The sequence below is a fragment of the Phaethon aethereus genome (assembly GCF_964289735.1).
Source record: "Phaethon aethereus genome assembly, chromosome: 2".
NCBI classification, from domain to species: Eukaryota; Metazoa; Chordata; class Aves; order Phaethontiformes; family Phaethontidae; genus Phaethon; species Phaethon aethereus.
In genome coordinates, this window is record NC_138582.1 from 159,661,115 (window position 1) to 159,673,293 (window position 12,179).

At 36.6% G+C, this 12,179-nt stretch overlaps 1 protein-coding gene across 1 annotated transcript in view; it reads right to left on the bottom strand.

Annotated features, from left to right (window-relative positions):
- Window positions 1-208: 208 nt before the first annotated feature.
- Window positions 209-12,179, bottom strand: part of WDR37 (WD repeat domain 37) — a gene marked incomplete at both ends in the record, with an annotated part of 37,680 nt that continues 25,709 nt past the window's right edge. Inside the window, 3 exons of the mRNA XM_081997004.1 lie at window positions 209-340; window positions 1,716-1,830; window positions 2,221-2,355. Of these exons, the coding sequence (XP_081853130.1) occupies window positions 209-340; window positions 1,716-1,830; window positions 2,221-2,355 (382 nt within the window). The remainder of the gene's footprint in view (window positions 341-1,715; window positions 1,831-2,220; window positions 2,356-12,179) is intronic.

Genomic DNA, 12,179 nt, shown 5'->3' on the forward strand with positions numbered 1-12,179 from the left:
CATACACAAGACAAACTAATTTAAAAAAAAAAATCACATTGTCTGTACAATTCATGCAAACTGTGCACAATGTGGTAACAAGAACAACACTTGCTTAAGTCTCCACTTAAGGAAGAGCTTTTACAGCAACAGCAGACCCAGTATTCAGAAAAGTCTGCAAAAGGGTAAAGTCCATGGCAACAGAAAACACAAAAATTTTTCCAACATTTCATTTTTCTTGTAACAAAGCAGGGATGTTGATGTTCCAGCCAATAGCCTGACGATCAAATCCACATGTGAAGAGGTTACAAATCGGGTGGTCCTCACTCCATGCTGAGCAGCATACCATTCTTCTGTGGCCCTGGGACAGTTCAGGAGATTGCAGTATTACTTAACGATGTATTTTGAACGTTTCTATGTCAACAAGTTAGTGCAACTCACAACGCAAACTTGCTAATGCTCATGCTGGTTTTTACAAACAGTACTCAAGAATCCTAAGGGTCACTTAACTTTCATCTGCAAGGTAAAAATCTCTGTAATGACAAGACTCCTTAACACCAGCCCCGGGTCCATGATGACAGAAGCATACAAACAAGTGCATCAAAAACTTCTGAGTTTTCCAAGGTAGATTTGCTATCCAATTACATTTTATTTATAGAAGCAAACTGAACTTTGATTTTAGCATTTTTATTTATAAAAGCAATCTTAAAATACAGAACTACTTGCTGGCAACTACTTTGTTATGAATCTGCAAGAGTAAGTGTCCATCACATTCATAATTCAGAAAGAATAATACTACAGCAGGAAGAACATCATAGTGAGGAAAAGCAAAGCATTATCTACTGTTCAAGTCCAATAGTAACAAAAATGCCCCAAGGAGGATTCTGACCAACATTTAAGTTAAAAAAAAAAAATTTGCCATGACTTCAGTAGTGTTAGCCTCAATGGAAATATTAAGGGAAAAAAAAAAGAAGAAAAAAAAAAAATCAAGACTGAACAACAAACTAAACTAGAAAAAGACTAAAAACTAAACAAGTCTTAAAACCCCTTCCTAAATTCTGCCAACAGCTGCTGAATCCACCCAAAAAAGCCCACTGAATTGGCATAATCCAATTAATTTCATTTAGTCTAATTTGCTCCATTGGCAATGCCTTGCATGCCAAATAGCACCACAAATGCACAAAACTTGATGGCTGCAGCAAGGATCGTTTAGTACTTGGTACCAAATAGCAAGAATTTACATGCATAAGCACGGAAAAAAAAAAAAAAAATTTATCACCAAATCATACAAGGTGAGCTTGCAAAACTAACACCCGCTTTTTTCCTTTTCTGTTTCTTTACATAGCAAATTAAACACTGAGTAGTGGGGGGGCAGAATTAAACCTCATAGTGAGTCACTTTTCTGACAAGATTCACATCAAGACATTAAAACACATCTGAAATGCTCTTAAACATTTTTTCCATTCCATAGAGAAGGCAGACATTAGTTTCACTTTAGTAAGGAGAAAAAATATGATGAAATCCAGTTGAAACATCATTTCCAAATCCAATTAAAAAGTTCAAAATATGTTACTTATTTGTATGTTGATCATTTTCAACAACTAACAACAGCGTATTTGTATAGACAAGTGTCTTTCAGCATCTGTTCAGCTTCTAAACTAGAAAGAGGAAATCCTAGTTTTAACCTTGTGTGAAAGAAGAACAGCCATACTTTAAGGCTATAAATATTCAGTTACCTGTCTATTACTGCGAGGGAGCCGTGCTAATCGCACTCCTGACATGTCAAATAATCTAACCTGCCGGTTGTCATGTGGAAGGGCGATGATCCTTTGACCAACACATACGTTAATCCTGCACAGAAGACAACAAAAGTAGGTTATGTGTAAAACAGTGAACCTGGCAAATAGAGCTTGACAGTACTTTAAAGCTCATGAGAAGCAATACAGTTGAATTTTTGCTGATTAGAATTCACAAGTGAAAAAAGAAACACATATTAAGCCATTAAGGAGTTTTCTATTGTACTAGACACTCAAAGAGCCTTAACATCTGCATCCCATATAAAAGAAGTCAGAAAAGCAAAACGATATATTTACTGAAAATTAATGTTGCCCATAGCTGCATTTTATAAAAACACTTCAGACCTTTTTCTATATCTCATAAATCTCAAGCTTTAATTTTAGTGACCAAAATTAAATGTCTATTCAGTGAACTAAGAAAACTGTAACTCCGAGATCTGCTTACCTATTGACTGCAGAATCTGTACGGATGGTTGCAATAGGAGACCTCATGTTTTTCAAATCCCAAACTTTTACAGTACGGTCATCACTACCAGAAACAACATTGTCTCCCACAGTGAAAACTGCAGATGTCACAGTGCTAAACAATCAGGAGTAAAAAGAAAGATGTCAAGTTCTAAAGTTCTTTATTAAACTAGCATCTGATTTAAATTTCTCTTTTCTGTTCCTTGTTTCCTTTCAAATATGTAACTTTTTTAAAAGAACAATGTAACCTGAAATATTAAAACTCCAAGTGAGTATTTTAGAATAAAAAATATTCTTAAAAGAAGCTGTGACACTTAAGGTATACAGGGCTTGACTGGCCCAAGTGCTAAGCAGCGAAGCCCAAGAGTGGAGAGTCATTCTGGAGGCATCTCTCATTATTTGACTAATCCTAATATGAGCTAAACATACCCAGTCTTGAAACCTTAATTCATTTTTGAAGTTCTGTATTTATGTCCAGTAGGCTTATCAAAACTGAACTAGTAGCATGCAGCACAATTCCTCCTCTCAAATGTTTTGAGACTAGTAGTCAAGTTCTTTTACTTTCCATCCAAAGACTTCTGTAGAACTACCTCAGGCATTTGTCACTCTCATCACAGACACTGAGGAGATCCAAAACACTTATCTGAGTACCCCTAAAGATGCTGTAATGGATACACAGTGCTTCCAGTATAACTCCACCAGCAGTATCTATGGCAATCTAGTAATTTCTAATTGTGATTTCTATTCCTATTGTACAAGCGGCTGAAGTCCAAGAGTCAGATTAAAAAAAAAAAAAAGGCAAGCAATAGTAGTAAGCAGCATGACCAGACAGTTCTTCAAATTTTACCCATGTCTATAAATGCACAAGGGCAGCCAGAGAAAGACTCCCAAGAACATTTCTAGCAATTGGAAGTGCAACATACTACTTCCAGAAGAGACTGTATTAAGAATTTTATTTTAGAGTTTTATTACCTTTCTATTTTATACTTTCAGAGAACAGTATACTGCTGAGCTCAAATGAATAGTTCTCATGATGAGGTGATTTTTTTTTTAAAACCTTTTTCCTATCATCTCATATTAACCAGTTAAAGTTTGTGTACTTCTATTTTCATTTTAGTACTGCGTCAATTCTCAACTCAAAACCAGCTATTTTCTGCCCACACAATGTACTAACAAAGCATTTTTGCCTCTCCCTAAAATCATTAGGGAAGGCTTCTCAACTCTGTTTCTATAGATTTGATTTAATGACGTACCTTGTAACTTGGGTCATGCACATCAATTTCTTAGAATTTAGTAATTTTAATTGAAGTTGTCATTTGTTACTGTCACTTTGGTTGTTCTGCAGAAATTTGAATTCATGTCTATCCAAGCTGCTGATTGAGATTAGCATTAGGCAGGTCACAACGGACCAGTTTATGCAAACCTCTTAATTTAAATTGACACCAAATTAAGTTTTAATTAAGATGAAGGCCCACTTTATTCATGATACTAAGTTTCCCAATGCATTATTAGAGTGCAGCTAAGCTACCAGGGAGATGATTACACTAAGAACCAAGAGGTCTTTGCCTAATCTTCTGGACTTTATGAACCAAAAGTCAAAAAGTTAAAATGTACATGAAGGCCACAAGTGATCAGTCTCTTTCATCAGGCACCTTCACATTTGGGAAGAAAACTCATTCACACAGTCAAATTACTGCAGAATAGGGTTGGCATGTTCTTAGCACAGAACTTGTCTTCCACCAGCCTGACCTCCATTAAACTTGCAAACACCTGCATTTCTCTCCTCGATAACTCTTTGTGCAAGCTGCAAAATACCTCAAATAAATACTGCAAAATACTCCATACTGCTGTAACAGATGAAAAAGTAAAAGTTGAAAAAAGTGCTGTTTATAAGTTTAAAATTCACTATTAAATCTCCATGCCTTATACATACATTGGGAGACTTACATTGTACACAACAGTAAGGAATTAAAGTCATAGAAAAGCTCCAGGTAAGTGAATATACAGTGTTTTACTATTCTGCTGCCAACACACAGATCTGATCTGTTTTCCCATCATACATTTTATTCCAATTACAGTTGGAATATGTTATGAAACAGTCTTAAAATAACTCTCCAATTTTGGATGCTTTTTTCCCCAGAAACTTTGAACAGCTTTCCAGCTTCTTTGATCTCATAATGGTTCTCCTTTATCACTTATCACTGTCAAACAGTTAAGTTTCTTTGACCGCATAAAGTTCTCTCATTCTTAGATTTATCATCTTTCAAATGAAAACATTTGAAACTATCACCATGCAAACAGAACGCCAATGCTAGGTTAGCTCAACCCTTTCTGCTCCTGTGAAAACAAAGACTCTAAAAAGAAAACAAAATCCTTTTCTGTACTTGTTTCAGTTTAACTATTCATTCAGGTATTACTGGCTACACTAAGAAAAAGTCTGTAAAATAAAAATGTAATCAAGTTCTCCTGTAGCTCTCTCTGGTGACTGAGAAAGTGATAGAAAGGCAAAAGGAAGGCTGCTGGGCTGTTTTCAGTGATACCTTTAAAGGGGTTTAGTAGTCTTAGTCCTCTGCCTACCCTCCCAACAGTTCATCCCTGTAAGGCATTGCAGGCTGGGAGATGCGCTATTTGCAAGTGCACATGACTACAAAACCAGCCTTTTTCATAAGGAGCTTTGAAATCAAAGGCTAGACATGAAAGATTTTTTTACTGAAGCCACTGTTTATGACCAAGAATTTTGGTCGCAGTTTCAAAGTAAACAGTATATGGGATGTACTGCATAACAGTCCTAGATATTATACTTTAAAAAAAAAAGCAGCATTACTCTTCTAGGGGAACCTACAGATACACTCGACTCAATTCCCAAAGATATCTCCTTTTCAAAATAAGATTGCAAGACGAGAAGTTTTAAGTAACAATACCAAGTCTAGAAAGGCCAAAAGCAGTATCATTCTCACAAACCGGACAACTAAAAACACATACATTTAAATTCAAGAACATGTGCAACACTATTGACTTAAGAAAGTATGAGCAAGTGTTGTGCTTGTAAGTCTTCTTATGCACTACAGATCATGCTTTGTCTCCTCTGCTATTCCAGTCTGGAACATCTTTTAAGGCGAGACAAGATGCATCTCATCTGGTTTGTGGTTTTTTTTAACTTAAGACAAACTGGCAACAAGACGACCACCACTTCCTACTTATAAACTAAAACAGGATTTAAGCCCAACTAAAGGGGGAAGGTGAGAAGAAAGGGAAGCAAAGTCTGTGAGGGAAAAAAGTTGGCAGAGCAGCCAGTATACAAATAACCTTTCAAAAGTATTGCCTCCCTAACCCCACCCACATCATAAAAATTAAAAGAGTTCTTTCTGCATTTTCATGGGGCTATTTTTACTTTCTGTCAATACTAGTCCTCAGCTTTTTCTAACCCAGCAAGAGCAGTGGTTAACATCCCCTTGGCTAAATTAATAAAAAGTGTCAACAAAAGATCATCAGACCCTGTGTTAATGGAATGCTAGAAGACATTAGGTTTTTAATAACTCAAACAGATGACAGGTATTGTAGGACATTTAAAAAAAAAACTGGCAAAGAGGGAGCAGTCTTATGACACTTCAAACTGTGGGTCCCACAGGGAGTTTGGTGTGCTACAACTATTCTCCAGAAAAGCTACAGCCTCCGCCAAAGCCCAGCAAAACTCATTTATCTTGTCGTAGGGAGCAGCCGAGCGTGTACTTCCAGCTGACAGCGTGGCACTTTCTCACCACACACCGCTGCCTGGCCTCGAACATCCTGCTCCCTCCGTGGGTCTCAATCAACAGAAATACTGTAGTGCTAGCACTCCTCATTAGGCTGAACAGCTGTCTCCCCAGTCACACTGAGACACAAAACTGTTTTGCATAACAATCTGCTGAAATTTCACACATAGGGGAGGAAAAGAAAAAGGGGGAGGAAAAAAAAGGATGTTGAAAATGCTGGACTATGAAATGCTGATGCAGAACCCTTACAGGCAATGCACCAAAAGGAAAGTTAACACTGCTCTTTCCATTTTGATGTGCAACCTGTACTGGGATTTACTGTTGAACGCTTGGAGACAACATGCGAAAACAGGCCTGTGAAAAGGCGTCTACTCGTAAGCATTAATCTGTGTGTGGGATGAAGTTCTGGAGAAAGTGGACTATGACAGAGCTTTCAGATAAATTCATTCAATGTACAGCAAATTGTAGTCAAACAGCAAAATTTGAGTGCTCAAATATACCCCTCTCATTTTAAGTAGTAAAATTCAGAACAAAACGTAACAGAAGCTGTATTCAGGATAGCATTTTCTGCGCAAGACTTTTTTAGGGGAACCAAGTATATCCCCACACAGAGCAGGCTGCAGCCTGTACAGAAGCCAGGACCTGGGTTTAAAACCTCCAGATACAGGCAACAGTTTGCCTATTTTAAAGGGCGACGGCTCTGGCCATGGGAGTACCAGGAGAGGAGCACAGCAGTATCTCCACATCTGATTGTGCACTCAGGTTTTAGAAGTGCTAAAGGCACTTGATGCCAGGAAGAGCTACCCATACAATTCACAAAGTCTGCTTGTGGATTTCTCTCCAAATACCAGCAAAACTTTTTCCTCCAACTTGAGAAATGGTGAGAACAAACCATAAAGGAATTAACACAAAACAGGGAGAGGGGGAATTCAGAAATAACCGTTAGCACTGAAAAGTCATTTTTTTAGCGTTTAAATCAACAATGTCCATTCCAGACACACGTGTTTCATGACATTTAGAGAAAATTGCCTGTATCTCCTTTTCTCACTATCTGTCTTAAAATAATAAAATGATACAGAATTGAAAACAATGACTGGCTTTTATGAGAATTACTCAATGGCAAGTTAGTAAATTAGTTAAGGTACATATACCTTTAAAATCAATTCCATTACATTTATGATGGGATAAAAAAGGTCCATTTATCCGTGCAGTACTGCTGCATGTTATGTAAGCTTTAGAACGATGACACTATATTTATGTGTCTATATGACACTTTATTTAGACACTATAAAATGTTATGCTCTATTCAGCAGGATACAAAGAAAAGGCCTTTGGCTATACTCTTTTGTGGGTCATTTGAAAAAAAATCATAGCACTTTTTAGTGCATGCATTGAAGAACGGAATTAAGATTGTCCCCATCTACTGTAGTGGAGCTTAAAGCACTCATAAGCAACTGGATGCAGATATATTGCCTACATCTTCGTTAAAATGAATGACAAAACCCTAACAGCTAACTGAGTACAGCTAAATTTTGTATGTTACATACCCCATTGTCCAAAATAAAATACCTAAAGGATTTTATTTTTCTTTTAGCTACAGGGCTTTTAATTTTAAGCATTTACTCTTACAGCTTAAGGCGTATTTTATTAATTTTTTTATATTTATTAATTAGGAAGCAATTTTTACTATGAGGAAGTTAGCCAATGACAACAGAAAAGGCTCAAGAAAATAAAGGACACAAAACTACCGAAGAATATTATCTTTCAAATTGTTTTTTTGGCACTTCAACAACTCCATGACAGTGCTGTAACTTTCTTTACTTGCCAAACCATTCGAATGCTGACATACATCTAACAGTTATGGAATGACCCGCTTTACAGAATTTCCAAAGAGTGGTTGCAGCATGCCCCTCTCCATTTCAAAGTGCACAGTACTGGTTATATAATAGAGAACTTAGTAAGATGAGTTACTTAGAAGTCCAAGGCGTATTTCCTATAGCAAAGCCTCCTTGAAATAGGTTTTCACTATCAGATCTACGTTCTTTACTTCTACAGGAATCAGGAATGAAACTTCATGGGGTTTTGATTACTCTTTTACAATAAACGTGGGGGGAAAAAAAAAATCTCAAAACAGCGAAAAGTCTAACTGTCCTCACTTAAAAAAAATCTGTAGTAGTTATAGAGTCTAATACCCATTCTGTAACATCACATTTTAATGACTTCCCTCCTAGTCTGATGACAGCTTTTTGCTGTAAACATTTTAAGTTGAATACTAGTTATTGTGGCTTACAAACCCAGTCATGGTACCTTTACGTGCACATGGTGGCAATAGCTTAATAAAAATCTTAATTTTTTCTATTTTCTTTGGGGTCGTTCTCGGCACATGAAAATAAGGGATGCATGCATCTACTGAAAAAAAATAAAACAGAACACTCATCAGAAACATCCAAAGAATAATAAACTCTTTACAACCTTACCACCACAAACCAACTTAAGATTCTATCAAGTGACAAACATTTGTCAAAACTGTTACAAAGAGGGCCATAAGACAACCTACTTGTGAAGCTTAATAGGCACCAACAGCTTCGATTGTTAGCTTTTTTTTCATTGTCACTGCAATAAACCTTACAGAAAATGGCATGCCCAGTTCTATAAAGAAAAATGGGATAAATGCATATTCTTCAAGTTTATATACACAGATATATATGGGTATACAAAAAAAAAAAAAGACATAGAATGCTTGCCAAAAAGTAGAAAAATATCATTGCATTTGTTTTTCTTGGTCCTCATTAGATCAAGAATTAACAACTTAAAGTTGCCTTAACAACTTTACAATTGTAAAGAACATTTTTGTATAAAAAGTTGGGTTGGGGAAGGTTGGAATAGAAAAAAATCGGTATTCAAGCTGTGCAAGAGAGAAAAGACGGGTAACTTGGATGAGCCGAAGGCATGTAAAACATGCTGGCCCCAGTCTGTTCTGAAACAGATTCACAGAGAAGTTAACATGGGAAGTCAGACAAACTCAAAGGTGGGTGCTTCAGCTATCAGCTAATAAGGCTGCTAACAACTCTAAAAAAACTGCTGAAACCTTAACATGCTCTGTTACATGTACGTAATAAATGTAAACCAAAAGGTTTTTATATGTACACCCTAGAGCTTAAAGTCAAGGCTATCACCACCTCCATCTAAAGAATATGTACATGCAAATGTGGGATCAGAACAGTATTTGAAAGGCAAGTTTGGGGCCTTTTTCAACAAAATGCAAGAGAAAATAAAAAACCCACAGCAGACAGAACAAGGTAGGAATACTGACAGTAATGTCAGAATCATCTAGTTCATCAGTAGGGCTTGGGCAGAAAACTGAATGTTTCATCAGAAAAATTTTGCATTTCTGACAGAAGCTGGATTGAGAGATTCACACATGGTGAATGGCTAAGGCATTCTTTGATTAGAAACAACAGAAAATGGTAGATAAAGCATCGCTGATGGCATCAATAGCTGAAGCAGTAACAGGACTATCTTAAAAAGAACAGATGCTTTAAATTGGTCAACCACCACTGACAGCATCCAACTTGCAACATTTTGTTTGGCACAAAAGACTCCCTTTCCTAGGACAGCTGTTCGTCAAAGGTGCAAGAGTTGCATTTTTAGAACTACGTCTAGATATGCTTTAGCTTCAAGAAAACACGTCTGGATCAGAATACCTAACAATAACCTCATAAGACTAGGGATATCTAGAATAAGACTAGTTTCCAATAGTTTCCATCTAATGACATTGCTGCATGGAGAGCAGGCATTTTCTCCCCTTTCATCACTTGGTCTTTCAAGAACAGGACAGACACAGATCAGGGTATGAGAATTAAATCTTGCAGAATGAAGAATCTGGGAAAGCCAGCTGACCTTGGCAAACCTGAGTGTCCATGAAACTAAAGCAATTAAGTCTCTTGATACAGAATGCCATTTTGACATTAATTCTCAATGCACTAAATGTCAGAATTCAGCCCAGCATCCTAATCAGCTGCTTCTGAAGTATTTTTACATTTTTTAATTCATATTTTCCAGCAAGCGTAGGAGTTGGAAGATGAGAAGCTGAAGCAGCAAGACATATTTGCAGTTCTCTGGTTCCAAAGGTCTCATCTGGCTGCATATTCAGAGACACACAGATAGCAAATGAACAGGAACTTTCCCTTCCGATCTCCTACAGCCACACAACCAGAGTGAAAGGAGAAGGAATATGTGGTAGTGTGAAAGCGGTATAAGCCACCTTGTTCATCAGAAATAACTTAAGATACACTTTCAGCACTTTTTTCTCTGAGTTTGCCCAGAAAGTAACACAGAGATATAGATTCAACAGCTAATGCACATTCACGTTTGATGCACTGCCTCAATCTAGCTACAAAGATCAGGTAAGTTTGAGAAGTCATAAAAAAAACTTTGTCATTTTTTCTGGCTAGGTGAAAAGTACCCACTCAATTTTCTTTTTTTATTCTGAAGCCAAAAATGCGTTTAATCACCATAAGTTTGTGCATAACTATATACTGAACAACCAAGAAGCATTAACAAAGGATATTCACTTAAGGATAGCAACCCAAAGCTGCTTCTGAAAACAACATCTTACTCTTTGAAGGATGATATTTGCAAGTCCAGACTTGGAAGTCCTGCATATTTTTATATTTAAGCATTTCAGGAGAGATGTGCCCAACATCGTGTACCTTGATTGTGTACCTTTGACAATGACTAATCAAAAAACAAAACACTTTAATATTTATCAAGTAACTCTTCAGCTGCATATAAGCATCAACATACTACAAATGGGTAGCAAAAGCACTGTATGGTTTAAAAGATGTATATGAATCCACTAGCTAATAAGCATTCTGTTGCCAACAAGGTATTAATTTATTTCCAGTGTTACTGAATTGTCCGAACAAACATATAAAATCTGTAACGTACTTGACTAGACCTGTACAGACTAATGGTGAAGATTTCCCATATGAACATTTTAGGAGGCTCTGCACATCAAGATAGACCTCAGCACATGCAGAGTACTTGAAAAGACAGAAAATCTTTTCCCAGTGCTTTGTTAAACATCTCAGAGGGATGCGACTGGTGATTAACTGCACTAGTAATATAAACTCCTATTGGTGTGCACACACTCAGACAATAATAAAGATTTGTATTTAAGCAAAAATCAGTCTTATTTCCACACCAGTTCATTATTTTTTAGTCAGTAGAGAACACTGAGCTCAGTCACACAGAAAAATGTAAACAAGCAATGTTTACAGATTTGGAAACTTCCCTAGGAAGGCGCAACTTCGAAAAAGAACTCAGTGTACTTTGAAGACTCAGCCAAATGCAGGCTTGAAGTGCATAGGTACTACCAATGTACTTGGTAGTATATATACTTATATATCCAAAGACCAATGTAAGCTTGGTCTTTGGATATATAAATGTCAAAATGCATCAGAAAACACACTTTGAAACAAAATAGGTAACTTACAAAAAAGAACAGATCATTTGTAAAGAAGAAAATACAGGAAACTTTTATCATAACCTAAGTATCTATTAATATAGGAAACAAAGCTCTACAAGATAAAATCCAACAGCTAGAAACTGAAGCTAGACAAATTCAGACTAGGGAGGCACAAAAAGTTTAATAGGGAGGTTAACTAAGCACTGGGAGGAGCAACTTACAGGATTTACCCAGGGCTAAGTTGAAACCTTTATCATTGGAACAACCTAATACACAGTGGGCAATTCGACTAAAATTACCTCCTAATTCAAAACAGGCATCAATGAAAGAAGCTCGAAATAGATATGCTGATCATAACAGATTCCTTCTGGCCTTACTGGAGAATAATTTATTTTCTTGGACTGTCACAGTAGTAGAAGATAAGAAACATTCCGCTTTTAATAAAGCAAGCTGTTACATGCTCAGAACACCAAAATAATAGGTGATTTCTTAGTTCACTTAAAATACAAATAACCTCTCATAGCCAGTATATATACACCTATTTTGACAGAACGTCACTTTACAGTACAAGGCAATGCATAGCAACTGCCTTCCATTTGCAGATGTCAATTTTATCAAATCATACTCTGCATATAACAGGATACCTCAGTCTCTCAACACATCTGTTCTGCATCATTGTTACATTTTTTTATAAGATCATGTGCCATTTTGACTAAA